The following is a 24,043-nucleotide window of genomic DNA, read 5'->3' on the forward strand; positions in this document are numbered from 1 at the left end:
AGTGAGACACCGTTAACGCCATTTTGCTGCCAGTGAGACACCGTTAACGCCATTTTGCTGCCAGTGAGACACCGTTAACGCCATTTTGCTGCCAGTGAGACACCGTTAACGCCATTTTGCTGCCAGTTAGATGCTGTTACCACAGCAACGACGAGGCTTAACTGAGAGGCGCACAAAAGCGTTTGATAGAGGGTTCCGAGAGGTCTGGCCTCCCGAGAGCTCCCGACTCGCTCTCTCAAATGCAGCCCTGGCTATACTGGTGGCTTCATCTGCAGCCATTTGTTTGTGTTCCAATTGTGACGCACATTCGAATTGGAGGACAAAATTTGTTTGATAAATGTGTTCGAATTGGAAATTGTTCGAATTGAAAAACGTTCGAATCACAAGGTACCACTACCACAGCAGTAACGGAAGTCCAAGGCGTGGAAAGAGGTAAGGCACCCAGAACAAGCCCACGGTTTCTGAGTTAACCCGAGTGAGAGCAGGGCTGGAGCCAGAGTAGAATCAAGTGTTCAAAGCGAGGCCCAGCCGCTGTCTGACGATGAAGGTGCTGACAGCCCACCAAGTTGCCTCCAACAGCGGGTTGAGCAGCCTCGGTGGTTCATCGACCGAGGTATCGAACGGCTATTGGCAAACGAGCAGCGGGAGTGTAGCAGGTCGTTCCGGCGCCTCGGTAGTTGTACGGCTTCATGGCTAACAAGCAGCGGGAGTGTAGCAGCTCGAACAGCAAGATGCGGGCGGGCAACAGGAGTGCCCCAGTCGTTCGCCTGTTAAGTTGGTAGTTGCCTTCACACACTACCATAGCAGTCATCAGAGTCACTGTCACTTTGATTCACCCGCGCTCTACTTCCACCTGGAGCAGAGGAGCTGCTTGACACGTCACGAGACATGACAGATGTATTCCGAACAAAAGTGGAAAATGATCTGTGACTTTTGGTAGGGCGCGCTGGAGACGAATGAGAGTGTGTACGGATGCCATAAGCCTCCACCATTCTTCTGAGTCAAGAACTGGCGGTATATTTGAAACGTAGGGAGCGTAGAGTGTGATGATTATATATATGATCCCCGTACAGGTGGGGCGTGTGGTAGCACACTTATATATACAATTGCCTTAATGTAAGGGTTAATATTTTAGCTCCCCATGTGTTTTTTTCACCTTACACTTCAAATTTTTCCCATTTTACATTTTTACAGTTGAAGTCCCGTGCTAGAATCACATTCCTGCTATTTCTAATGATGTCCTCTAACGTTTTACTTGCACCTTTTAACAGATTGTTATACATTTTGTTAGTCCAGCTGCTGTGTGTGGGGGCACATACGTCGCCATTACTGTCAGTTATTCACTGCATTTCAACTGTAACAGAACACTTAGACCCTTCACTCCAGCGACACCGACGTCATATCTGATGGCGTCACCGTTAGTCCTCTTCTAAACCTCTTAATCCTCTTCCATTTCCTCTTAATCCTCTTCTAAACCTCTTAAGAGGAAATGGAAGAGGATTAAGAGGAATTTAGAGGAGGATTGAGAGGTTTAGAAGAGGATTAATTCTCTTCCATTTCCTCTTGACCCTTTCCATACTGTGACGCCGACGTCTGCGTCACGGATGGAAAGGGTTAAAATTTCCGTATTATCTGGTCCTGCTCTCTTTTTTAACACTTTTAACCCTTTCCTTGCTAAGCGCTCGCAACGAGACTATCCCCTCAGGCGCGCTCGGGCACCCCAGCAGGGGAAGGGAATCACTTTTAACCGCTGTATCTCAAAAACTATTCATCACAGCTACAAAACAAAATCACCACTGGAAAAAGGAGGCCAAGATCTATAAGATTCGGTTATGTAAGCCTCTCCTGCGAACGTACAGGCACGTTCAGGGGGTAGTATTTCTGTGAGTGCAACTGGCGCTTGCAGCGAGCTTTTAGCACCACCAGCAAATGACGCCAGTACTTGCTCTTTTAACCTCTGTATCTCAAAAACTATTCATCACAGCTATAAACAAAAAAACCACTGGAAAGAGGAGGCCAAGATCTATACGATTCGGTAATGTAAGCCTCTCCTGCGAAAGTACAGGCACGTTCAGGGGGTGTTGCCTGTGAAGATGTACATTTATACGTGCGCGACGGTCAGCCGTAAGGCAACTACTGTAGATCTCTTGATGATGGGGTGCTGGCAGGGCAGTATTGCCAACTGCAAAATTTACAACTATTTGGTCAAAATATCAGTCAGGTGATAGGTGAAGCTATACAAAAATGCCGCTATATTAGTCAACAACATCCACCAGTTGCTCGTCCGTAGATTTCCCGTGCTGGGCTGATATGATTTTCCACCAAATTTAGTGAAGAACTCACTCAATTGGCAATCCTGTGTTGTGAGAAATATTGTTGGAACACTCTCATACGCGGGAGATTTGAGTGCGGCTGGAGCTCGCAGCAAGTGTTTAGCACCACCAGCAAATACGCCTAACGCTCGCTGCCAGCGTTTAGCAATGAAAGGGTTAAGAGTTGACTTCCTCAGGAGCCCTTGTAAAGTGGAGTTTGAATAAGTAAAACAGAATCACAAGAAAATATTGTATGTCAAGGAGTTTGATCCATGTTCATGCAGGGAAAACATGTAGAGAAAGAAAGGATTCACTTTTCTTGCATTCTATTCTTCTAAAAGCATAATTTATCTCATCTGAAACACTAAGTATTTACAGGCAGCCCAGCCTTCCAGACAACAGCCTTGCTCACCTTCCTGTACTCTCCCCCAAGCCCAGGGTCATCCTGCCGCTGGGCGAGGCGAGTGGTGGCCTCTGTGTATGCCTGAGGGTGCACAGTCTCCACTGCCCTCACTGCCCTACCCACGGCTGCCAACAGGCTCGGGGCAGACTGCAGGGCGCTGAGATGGGTGCGCACTGCTTCATACAGTGACCTGGACGTGGGGAGAAGTGAGGGAGTGTTACCATGATCATTTACCTCACCATCATTACTGATACTTTTATTGCCACTTTGATCTGGTATTTCCATAATGCCAGGTTTTCAACACACAATAAAATTTCATGACTTTGAGTAGCAAAAGTCTTCCTGTGTTCTGATTAGTGACTTTTTATGCCACTTTGCATGCTTACTCACCACATAACCTTGGCAGCATCTGAGTCAGAGAGTGGGAGGGAGAACAGTTCATCCATAAACTTGTCAAATTTAACAATGGTCTTTTCTTTCCGAAGTGTTTCCTCCTCTCCCCCAGTGAGGTACCTGCAAAAGGTTCACAGAGATTTACATACAAAAACAGATCACAAACACCAAACAATCCATACAAAGTGGTTTATTTTATGCATACTTGGGTTCGCCCCCATCCCCTGGAGGGAAGTTCCCGTGAGGGAGCAAGGCATCAGAGATAGAGATAAATAGATAGATGAAAATGTCCGCAAACCTTGACGCCATGAAGGCAGGGGCATCAATCCTATGAGAAAAATAACAGTTTGTTCAGGGTTCGTCTACTTGCCCACGCCTCCTGTGTCTTGCTCCCTGGTACGTTTGTTTAGTATTCTAGTCTCTGGTTCATGGGTTTAGCGGCAGTACTCAACCTCAAAAAGGCAATCAGGAGCCTGCAAGAGGCAGCTCCTGTAAACCTAACCCCACCAAACCTCACTATCCATTAATTTATCTAACCTCATCTACAGTAGAATGTATCTGTCTAATGACACCTTCAACATGACTGCCAAGCCTGTTTGACTCATCCAGCACTCTATTAGTAAACCAATTCTTCCCTATGTCTTGCCCATGTTGAATATGAATTTACCCAAATTAAACCCACTGATACCATTGGATGCTGCTTCCTGGCCACCCCCATAGGAGGGGACCAGATGCCAAAGAGGCTTCAGTGTTATATAAAATAAACGCTGGTTTGCCTTCGTTTGTCATTCTTACCCCAACATGTGTAAAATTTTACTTCAGCAAATCATTCCTCTGCTAGAGGTCGCTTCCACTTGAGATGCGCTGCGCTGCCTCACACTGTCAGTTGTTGCGTGAACACCGCGTTGATCAGACACAGTACCTGCTGGTCTGTTGTTTTTCCCGTTATCCGAGATAAGAGTGGGCAGTACCCCATCCCATTATCCGAGATAAGAGCGGGCAGCACCCCATCCCGTTATCCGAGATAGGAGTGGGCAGTACCCCATCCCGTTATCCAAGATAAGAGCGGGCAGCACCCCATCCCGTTATCCGAGATAGGAGTGGGCAGTACCCCATCCCATTATCCGAGATAAGAGCGGGCAGTACCCCATCCCATTATCCGAGATAAGAGCGGGCAGTACCCCATCCCATTATCCGAGATAAGAGCGGGCAGTACCCCATCCCATTATCCGAGATAGGAGTGGGCAGTACCCCATCCCATTATCCGAGATAGGAGTGGGCAGTACCCCATCCCATTATCCGAGATAAGAGCGGGCAGTACCCCATCCCATTATCCGAGATAGGAGTGGGCAGTACCCCATCCCATTATCCAAGATAAGAGTGGGCAGCACCCCATCCCGTTATCCGAGATAGGAGTGGGCAGTACCCCATCCCATTATCCGAGATAAGAGCGGGAAGCACCCAATCCCGTTATCCGAGATAGGAGTGGGCAGTACCCCATCCCGTTATCCGAGATAGGAGTGGGCAGTACCCCATCCCGTTATCCGAGATAAGAGCGGGCAGCACCCCATCCCGTTATCCGAGATAGGAGTGGGCAGTACCCCATCCCATTATCCGAGATAAGAGCGGGCAGTACCCCATCCCATTATCCGAGATAGGAGTGGGCAGTACCCCATCCCATTATCCGAGATAAGAGCAGGCAGTACCCCATCCCATTATCCGAGATAGGAGTGGGCAGTACCCCATCCCATTATCCGAGATAGGAGTGGGCAGTACCCCATCCCATTATCCGAGATAAGAGCAGGCAGTACCCCATCCCATTATCCGAGATAGGAGTGGGCAGTACCCCATCCCATTATCCGAGATAAGAGTGGGCACCACCCCATCCCATTATCCGAGATAGGAGTGGGCAGTACCCCATCCCATTATCCGAGATAAGAGTGGGCAGTACCCCATCCCGTTATCCGAGATAGGAGTGGGCAGTACCCCATCCCATTATCCAAGATAAGAGTGGGCAGTACCCCATCCCGTTATCCGAGATAGGAGTGGGCAGTACCCCATCCCATTATCCGAGATAAGAGCGGGCAGTACCCCATCCCATTATCCGAGATAGGAGTGGGCAGTACCCCATCCCATTATCCGAGATAGGAGTGGGCAGTACCCCATCCCATTATCCGAGATAGGAGTGGGCAGTACCCCATCCCATTATCCGAGATAAGAGCGGGCAGTACCCCATCCCATTATCCGAGATAGGAGTGGGCAGTACCCCATCCCATTATCCGAGATAAGAGTGGGCAGCACCCCATCCCGTTATCCGAGATAGGAGTGGGCAGTACCCCATCCCATTATCCGAGATAAGAGCGGGCAGTACCCCATCCCATTATCCGAGATAGGAGTGGGCAGTACCCCATCCCATTATCCAAGATAAGAGTGGGCAGCACCCCATCCCGTTATCCGAGATAGGAGTGGGCAGTACCCCATCCCGTTATCCGAGATAGGAGTGGGCAGCACCCCATCCCGTTATCTGAGATAGGAGTGGGCAGCACCCCATCCCGTTATCTGAGATAGGAGTGGGCAGCACCCCATCCCGTTATCTGAGATAGGAGTGGGCAGCACCCCATCCCGTTATCTGAGATAGGAGTGGCAGCACCCATCCGTTATCTGAGATAGGAGTGGGCAGCACCCCATCCCATTATCTGAGATAGGAGTGGGCAGCACCCCATCCCGTTATCCATGATATGAGTGGGCAGCACCCCATCCCGTTATCTGAGATAGGAGTGGGCAGCACCCCATCCCGTTATCTGAGATAGGAGTGGGCAGCACCCCATCCCGTTATCTGAGATAGGAGTGGGCAGTACCCCATCCCGTTATCCGAGATAGGAGTGGGCAGTACCCCATCCCGTTATCCATGATAGGAGTGGGCAGTACTCCATCCCGTTATCCGAGATAGGAGTGGGCAGTACTCCATCCCGTTATCCGAGATAGGAGTGGGCAGTACTCCATCCCGTTATCCGAGATAGGAGTGGGCAGTACTCCATCCCGTTATCTGAGTTAGGAGTGGGCAGTACTCCATCCCGTTATCCGAGCGCGGAGTGGGCAGTACTCCATCCCGTTATCCGAGATAGGAGTGGGCAGTACTCCATCCCGTTATCTGAGATAGGAGTGGGCAGTACTCCATCCCGTTATCCGAGATAGGAGTGGGCAGTACCCCATCCCGTTATCTGAGATAGGAGTGGGCAGTACTCCATCCCGTTATCCGAGATAGGAGTGGGCAGTACCCATCCGTTATCTGAGATAGGAGGGCAGCACCCCATCCCGTGATCCGAGATAGGCGTGGGCAGTACACCATCCCGTTATCCGAGATAGGAGTGGGCAGTACTCCATCCCGTTATCTGAGATAGGAGTGGGCAGTACTCCATCCCGTTATCCGAGATAGGAGTGGGCAGTACCCCATCCCGTTATCTGAGATAGGAGTGGGCAGTACTCCATCCCGTTATCCGAGATAGGAGTGGGCAGTACTCCATCCCGTTATCCGAGATAGGAGTGGGCAGTACTCCATCCCGTTATCCGAGATAGGAGTGGGCAGTACTCCATCCCGTTATCTGAGATAGGAGTGGGCAGCACCCCATCCCGTTATCCGAGATAGGAGTGGGCAGTACCCCATCCCGTTATCCGAGATAGGAGTGGGCAGTACCCCATCCCGTTATCCGAGATAGGAGTGGGCAGTACCCCATCCCGTTATCCATGATAGGAGTGGGCAGTACCCCATCCCGTTATCCGTGATAGGAGCAGGTGGCCTAACGATTTACAGTTTACTGGAGAGCTTGGTTTATTCCCCGTGATCCTTTGGGAGCGGGTTAAGTGCCCCGTTGGAAAGGCTGCTGGCCACCTGTTCCTTTACTTCACACACGCCGGCTGGGGCCGCCGGCATGTCCTCATCGGATGATTGCCGCCTCTCTGGCCAGAGTGCAGGCAAGACACGTTCCTCCTCTCGAGTTTTGGACACTTCGGCGCAGCTGGCCGTTTCCTCCTACCTCTCATGCCTCCACACATGATGAAAGTAATGCTGCTACTTTAGCCATGATTTTCAGTGCTATTGCAGACCTGAGGGGTGACATGGACAAGCTTAAACAAGAGAGACAGCCTGTGAGTGCTAGTGCTGTCCCTGGGACAGTGTCGGCCCCCTCTTGTTCTGGGGTTGCCTCTACTGCTGGTGCTCAGCTGCCTCTGTCCAGTAATGCTGAGTTTTCTGTTTTTAGCTCTCAAAATGTAAAATAAACACAGTAACGTGTGGAAGGGCACTGTGGAATGCGCATGGCACACCTTTTACAGTAATCCCTCGATATACCGGACTAAAAGGGAAGGAACTTAGTCCGTTAATGTCGAAAGTCTGATGCATAGTATGTGTGCCTACTGTATTTCCCTACCAAACACTGTACAGTGTGATATGCTTGCTGTAACACCCAAAATGCCCCCTTATCACACTCAGAGAAAATTGGGGGACTCTTGCAAAGTCGCTCAACCATTATCCCAAAAAATGTGGGTGGTTTTGGTTCATTTGTCAGCCGCTCAACCCGCTGCGGGTGAGGGGTTGATCCAAACCACATAGTCAATGAGCTGAGCACACCCCAACATGGCTAATAACTACAACAGCTCCCTCAGCAGCTCCTGTAAGTGACCATTTACCAAAGACAGCAATCACTGTTGAAAGAAACAGTCCAAGAAGGTAAGAAGGTGCAACAAAACCAACACTGGCCACACCCACATAGCTATGCTGCCTCCTTTGTTCACAAACTCTATCAAACTGTTCTCTCCGTTGGGCTCCTCCAGTCACAACCTTATTTCTGTATCCTGTCCTTTCGCTCCTGTACACCCCTGGACCCACCGAAGAGGCGGTGCTTCTGGCATTTTGCTTCTGCTCGGTGGGACAACCTGAGGATGTACTTTTTCAATTTCCCGTGGAATGATTACTGCTTCCAGGATAGAGACCCCTCTGTGTGTGCCCAGCACATCACAGAGGTGATTGTCTCTGGAATGGAGGCATATATTCCACATACTTTCTCTACTCCTCATGCTAAAAAGCCTTGGCTTAATCACACTTGTTCTCATGCTATCAAAGATAGAGAAGCAGCTCACAAAAGGTACCAGAGCTTTCGCACTCCTGCTAACCATGACCTTTACATTTCTGCCTGGAATCATGCCAAATCTATTCTCTGACTTACCAAAAACTTTTTCATTAACCCTTAGAGTACGGGTGGGGATATATTTCTCTGGATGCTGTGCACGGGGAAAATTTAGACATTTAAAAGAGGTGGAAATGGTGTCTTTCTTCTTTGTAATAAATTTATAATCATCTAGTATATATGGTGGTGTAATAAAACTTCTCTCCTAGTAATAATAAAAAAGTTATGACAGCCGAAAATACTGCGCATTTTCTTGTGGCCGTGACGCGTCGCGTAGAAGCACCCCACACTCTCTCTCTCTCTCTCTCTCTCTCTCTCTCTCTCTCTCTCTCTCTCTCTCTCTCTCTCTCTCTCTCTCTCTCTCTCTCTCTACCTCAAGTGTAGCAATATTATGAGAGAGAGAGAGAGAGAGAGAGAGAGAGAGAGAGAGAGAAGTTACAACTACAATACGAGTTTGTTACTCGTAGCAGAGTTATGACAGCTTGACTCTTAGTAAGGTCATGGGTAACCCTCACTGATTTATACAAAGGGCTGGCACGCAAGTTTTTGATGTTTTTGAATAAAGGCAGTCCCAGCATTGCTTCCCTGCCGGTAAGATGTTTCTCAGCTCTCCTGCTCCACAAAACATGTAATACTAAACAAATTTTATCATAGTTGGCTTTCTTTCTTTTTATTTGTTTCTCAGCCATGGGTGAAGTACAGGAGCTGAGGCAGCTCATCAAGCAACTCAAGCAAGCTAGTGAGACGGTCTGAAGGCACCGGGTTGCTGGTCGCTACGTAATCAAAGGCGGCAAATTGAAACTGATATTGGACATGCCGCCTCACCGGGTGCCTCCGAACAAGTGCCCACCCGCCAAAAAAACAAAGATGAAGAAAAACACCCGTATGCCCCCGCCCAGGTGTACTCTCTCCCCCCCCACACACACACAAAAAAAAAGATGAATAAAGATAAATAAAAAGTAAAGATGCTAAAGCACAAAAAAAGACAAAAAAGTTAGTGATGTGCCCATTCTCTCTCTCTCTCTCTCTCTCTCTCTCTCTCTCTCTCTCTCTCTCTCTCTCTCTCTCTCTCTCTCTCAAAAGCGATAAGACACCCTTGTTTATGTCCTCTCTCTCTCTCTCTCTCTCTCTCTCTCTCTCTCTCTCTCTCTCTCTCTCTCTCTCTCTCTCTCTCTCTCTCCATGACTGAGTCAAAATTTTCCATTTTATGACATACAATATATGTATATCTGCACTAACACATTATGTATGTACACACACACACACACACACACACAACTGAGAGAAATAGGCATTCCTTGTCAACCCAGTGAGAGGAGCGCCCTCTTGATGCAGTAATCCTAGATCGTGAGGAAATACGGCCACGCCTCCGTCTTGAAGAACTCGGGGCAGGGGGAGGGAGAGGCTGCGAGGCAGGCGGTGTATCACTATCACTGCTTCGTTGACTAATGTCTCCAAAATCAGATAGCCAGTCACTATCACTAGTATCTCTGTCAGTGTCACTAACATAGAAGTCATCAGAGTCACTGTCACCTTGATTCGCCCGCGCTCTCCCGCCCGGAGCGGAAGAACTGCTTGACGCGTCACCTGACATGCCAGATGTATTCCAAACAAAAGTGGGAAATGATCTGTGGCCCTCGGTAGGCCGAGCGCTGGAGACAAATGAGAGTGTGTACGGATACCAGATGCCTTCTGAGTCAAGAACTGGCGGTATATTTGAAACGTAGGGAGCGTAGAGCGTGATGATTATATATACGATCCCTGTGCGGGTGGGGCGTGTGGCAGCGCACTTGTATAAACGATCGCCGTAATGTAAGGGTTAATAGAAAATGTCAAAACCTTGCTTTTTCTAATTCTTCCCATGACTTCTGGCATCTAGCCAAAAACATCTCCTCCAACTTCACTTCATCTTTCCCTCCTCTCCTTAACCCTGACGGCAACACTGCCGTCTCATCTATCTCTAAGGCTGAACTCCTCTCTCAAACTTTCTCCAAAAACTCCACTCTGGACGATTCTGGGCATATTCCTCCTACTCATCCCCCCTCTGAGTCCTTTATGCCTGTTATTAAGATTCTTAAGAATGATGTTTTCTATGCCCTCTCTGGCCTCAACTCTCAGAAGGCTTATGGACCTGATGGAGTGCTTCCTATTGTCCTCAAAACCTGTACTCGCATGCTGACACCCTGCCTGGTAAAACACTTTCACCTCTGCCTGTCAACATCTACCTTTCCTTCCTGCTGGAAGTACGCCTTCATACAGCCTGTGCCTAAGAAGAGTGACCGTTCCAATCCCTCAAACTACCATCCTATAGCTTTACTTTCCTGTCTATCTAAAGCATTTGAATCAATCATTAACCGGAAGTTTCTTAATCATCTGATTGCCAGTATGGGTTCCACAAGGGGCGTTCTACTGGTGATTTCCTACCCTTCCTAACTGACTCTTGGTCATCCTCTCAGCCGTTTCGGTGAAACCTTTGCTATTGTGCTGGACATATCAAAAGCCTTTGATAGGGTCTGGCACAAATCTTTGCTTTCCAAACTACCCTCCTCCAGTTTCTATCCTTCTCTCTGTACCTTTATCTCCAATTTCCTCTCTGACCGTTCTATTTCTGCTGTGGTAGACGGTAACTGTTCTTTCCCTAAACCTATTAATAGTGGTGTCCCTCACGGCTCTGTCCTATCTCCCACTCTCTTTCTGTTGTTCATTGATGATCTTTCCAAAACGAACTGTCCTATCCATTCTTACGCCGATGACTCTACTCTGCATTACTCAACTTCTTTTAATAGAAGACCCACCCAACAGGAACTAAACGATTCCAGGCTGGAGGCTGTAGAACACTTAACCTCAGACCTTGCTATCATTTCTGATTGGGGCAAGAAGAACCTGGTGTCCTTCAATGCCTCAAAAACACAGTTTCTCCACCTATCCACTCGACACAATCTTCCAAATACCTATCCCCTATTCTTTGACAACACTCAGCTATCACCTTCTTCAACACTAAACATCCTTGGTCTATCCTTAACTCAAAATCTCAACTGGAAACTTCATATCTCATCTCTTACTAAATCAGCTTCCTCAACGCTGGGCGTTCTGTATCATCTCTGCCAGTTCTTCTCCCCTGCACAGTTGCTATCTATTTACAGGGGCCTTGTCCACCCTCGTATGGAGTATGCATCTCACGTGTGGTGGGGCTCCACTCACACAGCTCTCTTGGACAGAGTGGAGTCAAAGGCTTTTCATTTCATTAATTCCCCACCAAATAAATAAATTCAACCAAACCTAACTTAACCTAACCTACCTAACGGGAGGGGGGAGGGGGGCTTCACCCTCCTCGACCTCCTTAAGGGGGGCGACTAAGGGTATTTTTTGACAAATACATTTAAAATCGGACAAATACGTTTTTTTCGCTCAGCATGGCCGGGATAGCCAAAATTGCCATGTGGTGAGGTTTGTTTTCGTAAAATTAAAGCCCCTCACCCCCTGGAAGCCAGATTTAAATGGCCCGCACTATTGCGTCAAAGCCTAACTCGCGCGCCAACACACGCTGTATCATTCAATGCTTGTATGTACATAAAATTTGCATTAGAATATTTTTTTTTCTCCATAAATTTGTCATCTGTCATTGCTCTCGTGCCAGATCGCAGGGAGGGTGTGAGTTGAGGAGAGGAGTGTGGCGGAGCCAGTCCCTACCCAGACAACAACGGGGAAGGGCACGCAACCTGTTCGTTTGTACTCCAGCCAAATAAAGGCCTTTAGTAATGACATACAAATGCAAGTTGAGTAGCAAGAGAGCCATCAACATGAAGAAGGCTTATTGAACAAGATGGAGTGGCCAAGACCAGGAAGGGAGCAGTTTCGGAGTTTATGAAGCGAGTCGTGATCCTGCCACGCTCACCCGCCGCTCATCACCACCACCACCTGCTCCACCACCTCCTCCACCACCAGCTGATTCGCCACTCCCTACACCGAGTACTTCATCACGCCCTTCTCCACCACCACCTGCTTCATCACCACCTACTCCACCACCACCTACATCACCACCAGCTGCAGAATCATTGCCACATGAAACATCACTGCAGCTCCAACAACAAGTTCTGCACAGAGGTGTTCAGTTGAACCCTCCTCCTCCTGATACAAGCGAAACTTTCATCACCGTGTGGCTTTCCCAGCTACAGACACTCATCGCGAGACAGAAGTGCCCAGTACGGTCATGCAGGAATACCTTGACCGTAACCTCTTCTACAACGAGGAAGGTGGCGCCTTCTGACACCCTCACCTGCGAGTGAGTAATACTTTTTTTTATAAAGGGGGACCAGATGCCTTAGCATTCTCCAGTAAGTCAACAAGGTATACACAATCATATGTGAAAATTTCATGCCAATCAGATAAATACAAATGGCAAGACATGGATAAAATGGAAAAAAAATCTTTAGGGGCCAATATCTCTGAAAGTTGCTTTTTACACTTCAAAAAATTTCACAAAATCAGGAAAAAGTCTATCCGACTTTTGTTTGGTACCAACTAAAACTACAAAGGGCAATTTTTTGTATTCATGAAATTTCAAAAAATGTAAAAAGAAAACGGGACACAGAGTAGAGAAAATTATAAGTGAAAAAACATTGCAATTTTTTTTTGCTTGAAGACAAAACAACATATCACAATCTTATAAATACAAAATGTAGATATGTAAACAAAGTTTCTGTGTTTTTTTTTCTCAGCGATTAACTGAAAAATAAAGTCTGTAAAACAAAAAAAGGAAAATTACACTTTATTTGAGTCTCCCGTATACTTCACCCAAATTTCATGAAATTCACAGAATGTCATATATTTAGAGATACAAATAACATACTAAGATTTCAAAGCTATTGGACGTATCATATGGGCAGGAGGACCCCCCTTAGTCACCCCCCCTTAAGGGGCGCGTAGTCTTAGAAAGCATATGAAGTTGCATATTTTTGGCTGTAAATTTTACACAATAAAGTAGACTATAATCTAACATCTCTGGCAAAGTTTGAGCCTGATTGACGAAAACCTTTTTTTTATTTTTTGAGTGTGTGGGGGGGGGAACTGAATTTGAGTTCTAAATAACTTTTTTATATATGGGTTTTCAACTTTTTTGTTCATTGGACAATGTAAAGTAACCTCAGTGCTAACATTTGGCCAATATGTGTTGGCAATGTTTTGTTTCCATATATATAATAATATTTTTTTTATTACGTAACCGAACACATTTCGCTGTATCGGTGTAAAATATATGAAAAAAATATTCTATAGCGCTTAGAAGAGTTTTGTCTTGATGGAAATATAGTCTTACCATTACCGTATTGAATGAACTTATCCAACTGGAAATGTCTTTTATAGGCTATCAGAATTTTAACCAAAAGCCAATAACTTATATTTCGAGAAATCATCATTTTTACATATCGTTACCATTATATGTTTGATATGCTATTTCTGCGATGTATTTTTTATTCTACAGATATTTCTGAGTTATGGTACCTGGTCCCCTCCTTTTCAAAGGATATTATACACTCGATGGTGTGGGTATCATGGGGCACCACCCCACTCATTGTAGACAGGTTTTTACTCAGAAGCCTCCAGGCTTATAATGTTTTTTTCTGCTGCCTTGCTGGCTTGTTTTCTTGTATTTTTCTTCTTCATCTCCTCATTCTTGGTTCTGCTTGTCCTCTTTTCCTTCCGCTCAAGAGAATCTATGAAGTTGGAGGACCTCTTGAACCCAAGTGAGGTCAGGAGGTTGGCTTCACTGTGCGAAAAGTTATGCTCCAGGATTGTGACCTGGGACACAAAGACAGTCCTATGTAGGCCACAGAATTTGTCTTTTGAAGCCTTCCTCCAGACCTTTCCGTGTAGGCTCTCATTTCTGTTCTGTGTCCACCCCTTCAGGCACTTCTCCAGCAGCTCTGGTCTTGTGAGGTCACGGTACACCGTCCTGATGAGGCTGAGGTTGTCGTATGATATGTGGGACAAGTAAATCCTCTTGTCAGTGTGTGGTGCTGGTCTCTCCCCTTTTGCCAGGCTTCTCTGCACCCAGCACCATGAGGACTGACTCTTGGGGAACAGCCGATGTTCTTCATTTTTTGTGGCAGTGTGGTGATAATAGCTGGCCATTATCGCTGACCTCATGCTACCAACAGTCTCATGCTTGTCTCTGACAGCCTTTGTGTAGTATGAGGAGAGCTTGTCAATAACTTCGTCAGTCAGCTGCTTTGCAGCTACATATATCGAAAAACTGCCTAAAAATCATATAAATAATGAAATAAACACATAACACCTTTGTTCTAGAGCGCGGTCTCGCACCACTCCAGGCCTGAGATAGTGTCAGATAATGACTAATTTCCATTGGAAACAGGCATCGTACCGCTAAGATATTTTAAAACAGTTATCCATGAACATAGACCAAAGTAGAAATGCGAAAAACAGAAAATCGAATTTTAGGGGGATATTTCTTATTCTTGGCTCAAACGCGAAGCAAGCAGTTTTGATGAAAAATATCACTTTCTGTGAAATTGTTATTATTTTAGGGTTTCGATGTTTCTAAAGCCAGTATCACACCAGACAAATCTACCCAGCAACGGACATTCTGTCCGTTGCTGGGTATTTGTCCGTTGAGATTTTGAGGTCCGTTTAATCTGAAATCCATTAAATCGGGGTCCGTTAAATCGAGGGCCGAGTGTACCAGTATAATAAGCAAGATGATTGTGTATACACCTATTGGTGCTCTTGAACATCATTGCCTCTTAGGCGTGTCACTTATACATTTTACAGTTTTGTGGACACTCATTTTTCTTAAACCAATTTAAGGAAAATTAAAGCGCCCACAAAACAGTAAAATGTACAAGTGACACGCTTAACCCTTTCCTTGCACGCGGTGCGGACGCGACTATCCCCTCAGGCGCAGTCAGGCAGCCCAATGGGGGGTCTCTTTTAACCTCTGTATCTCAAAAACTATTCATCACAGCTAAAAAACAAAAACACCGTTGGAAAGAGGAGGTCCAGATCTATAGAAGTCGGTTATGTATGCCTCTCTTGTGAATGTATATGCACGTTCAGGGAGTGTTGAATGTTAACATTTACATCGGTGCAAGCGGGATGATCAGCCATATTGGGGTAACTGCGGACATCTCTCTTTCAGATTCTGGCAAGGGAGTATTGCCAACTGCAATATTTACAACTATTTGGTCAAAGAATCAGTCAGGTGATGGGTGAAGCTATGCAAAAATGCCGCTATATTGGGCAAGAACATCCACCAGTTACTTGTCCGTACATTTGCCGCGCTGGGCTGATATGATTTTCCACCAAATTTAGTGAGGAACCCACTCAATTGGCAATCCTGTGTTGTGAGAATTAGTGTTGGAACACACTCATACGTGGGAGATTTGAGTGTGGGTGGAGCTCGCAGCGAGCGTTTAACACCACAAGCAAATACGCCTAACACTTGCTGCAAGCATTTAGCAATGAAAGGGTTGAGGCAAGGTTCAAGAGCACCAATATGTGCATACACAATCATCTCGCTTATTATACTGGTGCTGGTAAGGTGCTGGTGAGCGTTGCTTCCAGTACACTCAAACTAGATTGGCGGGATGATTTTGGCGGTGGCTCCCGTGGGTCCCTTCCACCCCGCCATGCTGCCACACCCTGCCAACAACTATTTCTTCCCCTCATGTGTTGCCTAGAGCCAACACATGAGAGGATAAGATCAGTGTTGGTACTGTGCGGCAGAGCGGCAGGGAGGAAAGAACAACCGGCAGCCAACGCCTTTGGTGATCTTGCCAATCTGTTTTTCCTACAACATAATCATTACCCTCCACACTTACCTAACATAACCCGCAACATAGGGAGAGAGCAGAGCCGCCACACTCCTCTCCTTCGCCACTTGTGCCAGGCCTTCCAGCAGTGCTGTGCCACACAGAGCCACTGCTGTCTCAGGTGCCAGCTCCTTCAGGGGTTGGTGGTGTGCCAAGACCAGCAGGCATAACAGGCACTGCTCCACGAGTGCCGGGGGTGGCGGGTGATTCTGTGGGAGGGAAGCGGATGAGGGAGCTACATCATACATTTCCATTTTTCAACATTAAGACCCCTCCCTCCTGCCTCTCAGGTACATAGTTCTCAGCCCACCAGCCTGTCCCTGGTAGAGAGTACTGGGAGGGAAGCAGAGCTGGGAGGGAAGATCATACACTCCTTTTAAAAGTTAACACCCCTCCTCCCCTGCCTGCCTGCCTGCCTGCCTGCCTGCCTCCCTGCCTGCCTCCCTGCCCCTCATGTACTCCTCAGTCCCATCATCCTGTCCACTAGTCACTGTTACCCCTGGGCTGGACGATTTTGCCTGGGCTGGAAGCCAGCCGTAGGCCTGGTTTATAACACAAGTGGTCACACAGAAGCCTGCCCAGTCCAGCCGCCTGCGCTCTTCCGCCAAGCCCAGATGTAAACAAAGCATGACAACCATGGATATGAGGAGGACTGCGCCAATATTGTTGAGGCCCTCCAAGAGGCATATATGGCCTCTTGTGGCCATTAAATTGATTTTTCTAGGGATGCCACGGTGACTTCGTTGGCGTTGGCTTGACGAAGGCCTGTGTGTGTTTACATCTGGTTTCCAAGTCAAGTGAGTGTGAAGGTGCTGTGTTTTATTAATTTGTGTGCCGTTAGTGATCATTAATTATACAAGAAAACTAATAATTTCATCATATAATAATATAATATTTATATATTTAATTATAAAGGATAATTTGTTTTTAGTTGTATGCTTAAATACTAGAGTATCTCAATACCTCTGCTGCGCCCCACCGTTGCCAGATTGTCGTACTCAGAGCATAGTATTTACCAGTTTCTGACGCCTAACTATTGCCAAGAAACATCAGGAATTAACTATTTTAATGATAATTATAAGTGAATCTCCTTATTGGGGTCCACGAGACAGTTTTTGAGTCGGAAGTCGGTAAATATAAGAGGCTGAGTAAGACAATCTGGCAACTTTGCACGGTGCGCCCAGCCATACCACTGGGAGAACAACGATCCAGCGCGTCCACTCAAATTTACCTTGGGTTGGGCAATTTTGGCTGGGCTGGGTGCCCAGCCCAGCCAAAAACGCCCACCCCAGGGGTAGCAGTGACTAGTGTAACTGCGGCATAAGACCCCTGCCTCCCTCCCTCCCCCCTGCCTCCTTGTCCCCCACCTCCCATGCACTCCTCACTCCAGCAACTTGCTCAACTGTTAGTTCCCACAGCCACCCTCTCCTCTGTTTGTAAGAAGACAAAGTGGTGTGAGAAGAGCAGTGTTGATAGAGGATTAGTGTCGGGTCTACCACTCTGTACGGCATACGAAAACAGAAAGACAAATTTCTCAGTTCCGTGGTTAATTCTGTCATTCCACAGACTATGGAAAATTCTGTACATTAAAGGAAGCAAAGTTGCAAGAGCTGGACAAAGTTTTATACGAGTGGTTTCTTACCAAACGCGGCGAGGGACGTGCAGTGACTGGCCCGCTTATCATGGAAAAGGCTAAGCATTTCTATGAACTCATGGAACTCAAAGAGCCATGTGAATTCTCTATTGGTTGGCTCCAAAAGTTCAAAAAGAGACATGGCATCAGGAAACTATATGTGTGCTGAAAAAAATTTGGCCGACACAGACACTGCAGAGGACTTTGTCAACAGATTTGGTCAGCTCATTTACTTGATCTGTTTTCCCTTGTATGTCATTGTATTGTAGGCGGTGGCCGAAGTGATTGCGTACTGGACCCACATTCGCCACGTGATGGACGACGCGGGTTCGAATCCTCACGCTACCACTCGGATTTTTCAGTCCCCGCCGAGTGGCTTAAAACTACCCACATGCTGTCCTGAAGACCACCCATCAACCCGGACTCTAGAGGAAGCCGTCCAAGCGAATCAAGAACGAGTTCCGGGGGGCAGCATGAGCCAATGCAAGATGGCACCACTATAAACACTCGCCTGCGCCAGAACGGGCTGGGCCGACCATCAGGCCCCACCTGGAAGAAGCCTTGGGCCGACCATCAGGCCCCACCGGGAAGATGCCTACCGGCGCAATAGGCAACAACGTAAAAATAAAAAAATAAAAAAAATTAAAAATTATCCTTCATCCGAAATTTTTTATTTAACGACACTTTTAACCCGTGCAGCCTTTCCTACGTACAAGTACATACCTCTTAAGAAAGTGTTTAGTACAGGTAACTCTCAATTTACGCGAGTATTGTGTCCTTGAAGAGGTCGCGTAAATCAAAAACAATGTAAATCAAACAAGAGGTAGGTTTCTATCAAAAAATAAATATTCACTTCATTCAGTGGAGAGAGAGAGAGAGAGAGAGAGAGAGAGAGAGAGAGAGAGAGAGAGAGAGAGAGAGAGAGAGAGAGAGAGAGAGAGAGAGAGAGAGAGAGAGAGAGAGAGAGAGAGAGAGAGAGAGAGAGAGAGAGAGAGAGAGAGAGAGAGAGAGAGAGAGAGAGAGAGAGAATATCCATATCACCGAGATGTCCACTCAGGCACTAAGTCTCAGCCTCAATCGTGTGAGGAAGAAATGAGGGACACCATGAGCGACTGGCTAGTATTGGTATCGGTTCCAAGCAGTCTGGTACCGGTACCGTACCATATAGCTGGTACCATTAGTACCGGTACTGGTACCGGTGCCAGCCCACCCCTATTGTTGAGTAGCGTGGCAGCGTGGGTACTGTATTGTTGTTCAAGTGGCGGGCGGGAAGAACTGAGCTCAGCTGTGTGGCCGCGGCGCCATGTGAGTCCAGTTGCGTGAGACATCTGGTGGCCAATCCATAAAATATCGCGTATAAGTGAAAAATCGTGTAAATTAAACATTTCTTTGGATTTTGAACCCCGCGTTATTTAAAAAAACACGTAAACCAAACTCGCATAAATCGAGTTACCTGTACATACTTATACCCTTGCCCCTTTGAACAGTTAAGCTGCTGTCATTTATGTTTTTTATTTTTTATTTGTTACTCCAGGAGTGTTAACCCTCTGAGTACCGATGACGATACGGTATCGTCACCACTGGATGTTACCGCCAGTACGGGTGACGATACCACATCGTCACTGAGTTACCCTTACACTCGGTCTTATTTCGCGAAAAGTTTTGGTTCCCCGAAGACCAGCCGGGTATCACGTGATAGCTAGAGAGTTGGGCTAGCCTCTCCCAGGTTCTCGTGATCCTATGGGATACGCCACATAGTAAAAACAAAGGAAAAGTTCAGGACAGCTTACCACCCTCTGCCAAAAACAAAATGTTGCTTCCCATACGGGTGACGATACCGTATCGTCATTTTATAATTTTCAAAACCGGTCTTATTTCTCGAAATATAATTGTTCCATGATGCACTGAGTGTAAAAAGTGTGGAACTACAAAACCGCGCTGAAACGGAGTGGCGGGCACAGCCGCATGAACTCGCTCTCGGCTGAGCGGGCTGGACGGGTGGGCGGGCTGCGGGTGAGATGAAGGGGGTACACTTCTAAGCTACGGAAAGGGGAATGACAACATTTTTTATGGTTTTGGGATAGATTCGAGTGTTTTGAAAGAAAAAAAAAATTTGCACATAGTGCGGTATGGGGTGTACTAGTTTTCTCGCCATAGCGGTACTCAGATATATATATATATATATATATATATATATATATATATATATATATATATATATATATATATATATATATATATATATATATATATATATATATATATATATATATATATATATATATATATATATATATATATATATATATATATATATATATATATATATATATATATATATATATATATATATATATATATATATATATATATATATATGAAAAACATATATATATATATATATATATATATATATATATATATATATATATATATATATATATATATATATATATATATATATATATATATATATATATATATATATATATATATATATATATATATATATATATATATATATATATATATATATATATATATATATATGCATACTTATTGAGAAAATTCGTGTAGGTGTAATTCTGTTGCAAAATTTCAAGCGTATTTTGCAAGTGCTTTATTCCTATTTCTACATGTACGGTTTTACTATTTGAAAAACTAGTGAGCAAAGCCTACGAGTATACATGTTAGACTTCAAAATAATTGGAAATGAGAACTGGTGATTGGCGGCAGCACAGAGGTATTTCAGCTGTGCGGCTGCTCAACTCCGCCTTGCCCCGTCCATTGTTGCCGACTGAGCATCCAGCCATTTTACGTTTTTTTCATATATTTCTATGTATTTGTTATGCAAAGAGATCTGTATTTATCATATTTACTCTATACTTGAAAAAAGTATGAAAAAGAAGCACAATAACAGCATACAAAACTCTAAAAATAAATTTCACATCTTGACCTCCCAGACGGGGAAATAATGCAAATAAGAATCGCAGGGAAGCGACACTTTGAGTTATCACATGATATTAATAAATATACATCAATGGATTTGTAATTTTTGAGGAAAAAATAATGCAAAAAAAATACAACCCGACATGACCCATTTCCACACCCAAAGTCGACACTCCGTGATTTTCAGATAAAAGAGACATGACTGTGATGCATTCTGCAATTTTCACCCTAGTCTTGTAATAGCTGTTGAGAGGGTCTTGTGTCAAAATATGTTGAGTAATGCAGAGTACAGTGATGGCATGCAGGTGGATAGGACAGTTTGTGTTGGAGAGTTCACTGATGAACAACAGAGTAGGAGGTAGAACTGAAAAATTCAGGACACCATTATTGATGGGTTTAGGGGAAGAACAGTGACTGTCTACCACAGCAGAGACAGACTGGCCAGAAAAGAAACTGGGTTTAAAAATAAAGAGAAAAGGATAAACTCTGCAGGAAGGTAGTTTAGAAAGCAAAGGTTTTTGCCAGACTGTCAAATGCTTTTGAGAAATCTAAAGTAATAGAAAAAGTTTCACTGAAACCCCAGGAGTCAGTAAGGAAGGGTGTAGGGTGCTGAACCAACTGCTCAAGGTCACTGAGGAGACCAAAGCTGTAGGCTTGTTTACCAGGCTGGTCAGTGAAAAAGGATGAAAGCCAAAGCTGGTGGTGAACATTGAAATCTCCTAGGATGAAGATTTCAGCGAAGAGAGAGTGGGTCAAGATGTGCTCCCTTTTAAAGTTCAAATAGACAAAAAAATTTACATAGTTGGCAGAGTTAGGTGAAAGATAAACAGCTTAGATGTATTAAGCAATATAATGACAATGAAGTCTTAGCCATATGGTGATAAATTCTGAAGAGTCAAGCTCGTGGGCACGAGAGCAAGTGATGTTGCGCACGTAGATGCAACATCCTGCTTTGGATTGAAATTTAGTATAGGGATAGTAGGAGGGAACAGAGTAGAGATTGCTGTTGGTAGCCTCTGAAACATGTGTTTCCGTTAGGATGAGAAGGTGAGGTTTAGAGGAGAGATGGTGTTCTACAGAAAGGAAATTAGGGGAAACACAGAGTTGATAAAGAAAAGGAGGAAGAGCTATCAAGACACCTTCTATGTCTGCAACCAAAAGGGGAGTCTGACCGAGGGGGAATTTGTTGGCCCCCAGATTGGGACTGAGGACAAATTTTCTTTTTTTGGTATGATGAATTTTGATTTGTGTTGCATGTATGTAGTGTGGTGTGGAAAGTAAGAACATTTGTCTTTAAGAGAGCATGCTGAACTACCCTCTGGTGTTGATGAGACAATAGAGAAACGGAAAGTGAGTACATGGGAGGGTCTTTAGTAGGCTTGTAGCACCCCTTCAACTCCAGCACATACCTCACCAGGAGTGCCTGATGCCCATTTCAGTAGGTGTCTTCCTCCACACTTGTGAACATTCTGCGTGTATATACAGTAAATACACTAGCCCTGCTGCCACTAACCTTTATAAGAGCTTCCATGAGTGAGAAGGTGAGGGTGGGAGCCAGGCGTGTCTTGCTGGCCAGGGTTGACAGCAGCAGGTAACAGCCACTTACAAGCTGCTCCTGGCTTGACGCAAGGCAGTGTGGCAAGCTCTTGGCCATGCTGGAAAGGTGCTCCTCTCTCACCTGGGTTGAGAGAGAGAGAGAGAGAGAGAGAAAATGTTGTTACATAAATCTCATCTCAAGCTTACACACACACACACACACACACACACACACACACACACACACACACACATGATGGCGGACTGACACAGCCGCTCTACAGACGCTGCTGCAAAATTTCATCATAGCTGCGTGGAAACTAAACCCTAGACGTGGATACTAAGGTGGGAGCCGTGCTAGGTTATAATCGTGCTGTCCTGAAGAAATAAAGGCTGTTGACAGTGAGTAACACCGAATAATGAGCGAGGAGAGGGCGGGGGCGGCAGCTTGGTCGTCACTGCCGGCATTGTTTACACCGCCAAGTAGGGGGGCCAGAACAAAAACAAGGCAAGATTATGAATTTGAGGGTTTCACTGATGACATTGAGAGACCCAGAGACAGAGACAGTATGTTAAGAAGGAGGCTCATAGACCTGGAAAGGCAGATGAAGGACATGAGAGATAGAATGGGGACGCTGGAGAGAGGTGGACGTCCTGAAGACAGAGTAGGAGGTTTGGAAGAATGCATATAATGACCTACACAAGCAGGTAACACTGAACGAGAAAAAGAGAGATGACACTGAGGTTAAAGTCAAGGAAATAAAGGAAATGCATAAAGTCTGGAAGGAGGAACAGGAAAAGGAGAATGTTAGCTTTAAGAAAATTTTGGAGGAGCAAGTCAAGGCTAAGGATGAAAATTGTGGAGGAGCAAGTCAAGGCTAAGGATGAAAATTGTGGAGGAGCAAGTCAAGGCTAAGGATGAAAATTGTGGAGGAGCAAGTCAAGGCTAAGGATGAAAATTGTGGAGGAGCAAGTCAAGGCTAAAGATGAAAATTGTGGAGGAGCAAGTCAAGGCTAAGGATGAAAATTGTGGAGGAGCAAGTCAAGGCTAAGGATGAAAATTGTGGAGGAGCAAGTCAAGGCTAAGGACGAAGCAATAACTGAAAAGGTGATCAAGGTGATAAAAGAAAAACAGAAACAGTGAGGGACACGGCTGAAAAAAGAAGTCTGTAATAGTGGTGGGCATTAATGAAGAGCACATGCCAATCAGACATACAAGGGAAAAGAAAGACAGGAAGGCAGTGGAGCAAGTAATTGAAGCAATTCAGGAAGAAGGTCATGAGCTGGTAGGGGAGATTGAAGAAGTATTCAGGCTTGGAAAGTATGAAGAAGGAGCCCAACGACCAGTAAAAATTAGATTTAGGTCTCAAGTGGCTGCAGAAGAAGTGCTGGGAAAGTCAAGGAAGTTAGCAAGAACAGAGACCTACAAAAAAGTCTGGGTAAGGAAGGACAGAAGTTTTGAGGAAAGGAACACGATAAGAAACTTGAAGAATCAAGCCAACGAAAAGAATGAAGGAAGATCAGAAGAGGAAAAGAAAACATTTTTCTGGAGTGATGGACATGGACCTAAGGAAGTGGTACAGAAGGGAGGAGGAGACAGCTTTAAGGTGGCATACACTAATGTGAACGGGTTAATATCGTCAATGGTAGAAATAGGAGATTACCTGAGTAAGGAAAACCAATGTTATGGGGATTACGGAAACAAAATTGACTGGTAGTATAGATGCATTTAACATAGGGGATGGTAAATATAATGTATGGATGAGAAATAGAGAAAATAAACAAGGAGTGATGCTATTGTTGAAAAA

At 45.5% G+C, this 24,043-nt stretch overlaps 1 protein-coding gene across 2 annotated transcripts in view; it reads right to left on the bottom strand.

Moving 5' to 3' along the window:
• Positions 1 to 24,043, bottom strand: part of LOC126985593 (HEAT repeat-containing protein 1 homolog) — a 95,496-nt gene that overhangs the window by 30,777 nt on the left and 40,676 nt on the right. For both annotated transcript variants that reach the window (XM_050840750.1, XM_050840749.1), the window contains exons 6-9: positions 22,213 to 22,377; positions 16,127 to 16,326; positions 3,106 to 3,228; positions 2,725 to 2,905 (exon numbers count right to left, since the gene is read on the bottom strand). In XM_050840750.1, the coding sequence (XP_050696707.1) occupies positions 2,725 to 2,905; positions 3,106 to 3,228; positions 16,127 to 16,326; positions 22,213 to 22,377 (669 nt within the window). The remainder of the gene's footprint in view (positions 1 to 2,724; positions 2,906 to 3,105; positions 3,229 to 16,126; positions 16,327 to 22,212; positions 22,378 to 24,043) is intronic.

This window comes from Eriocheir sinensis, chromosome 59, assembly GCF_024679095.1.
Source record: "Eriocheir sinensis breed Jianghai 21 chromosome 59, ASM2467909v1, whole genome shotgun sequence".
Classification (NCBI taxonomy): Eukaryota; Metazoa; Arthropoda; class Malacostraca; order Decapoda; family Varunidae; genus Eriocheir; species Eriocheir sinensis.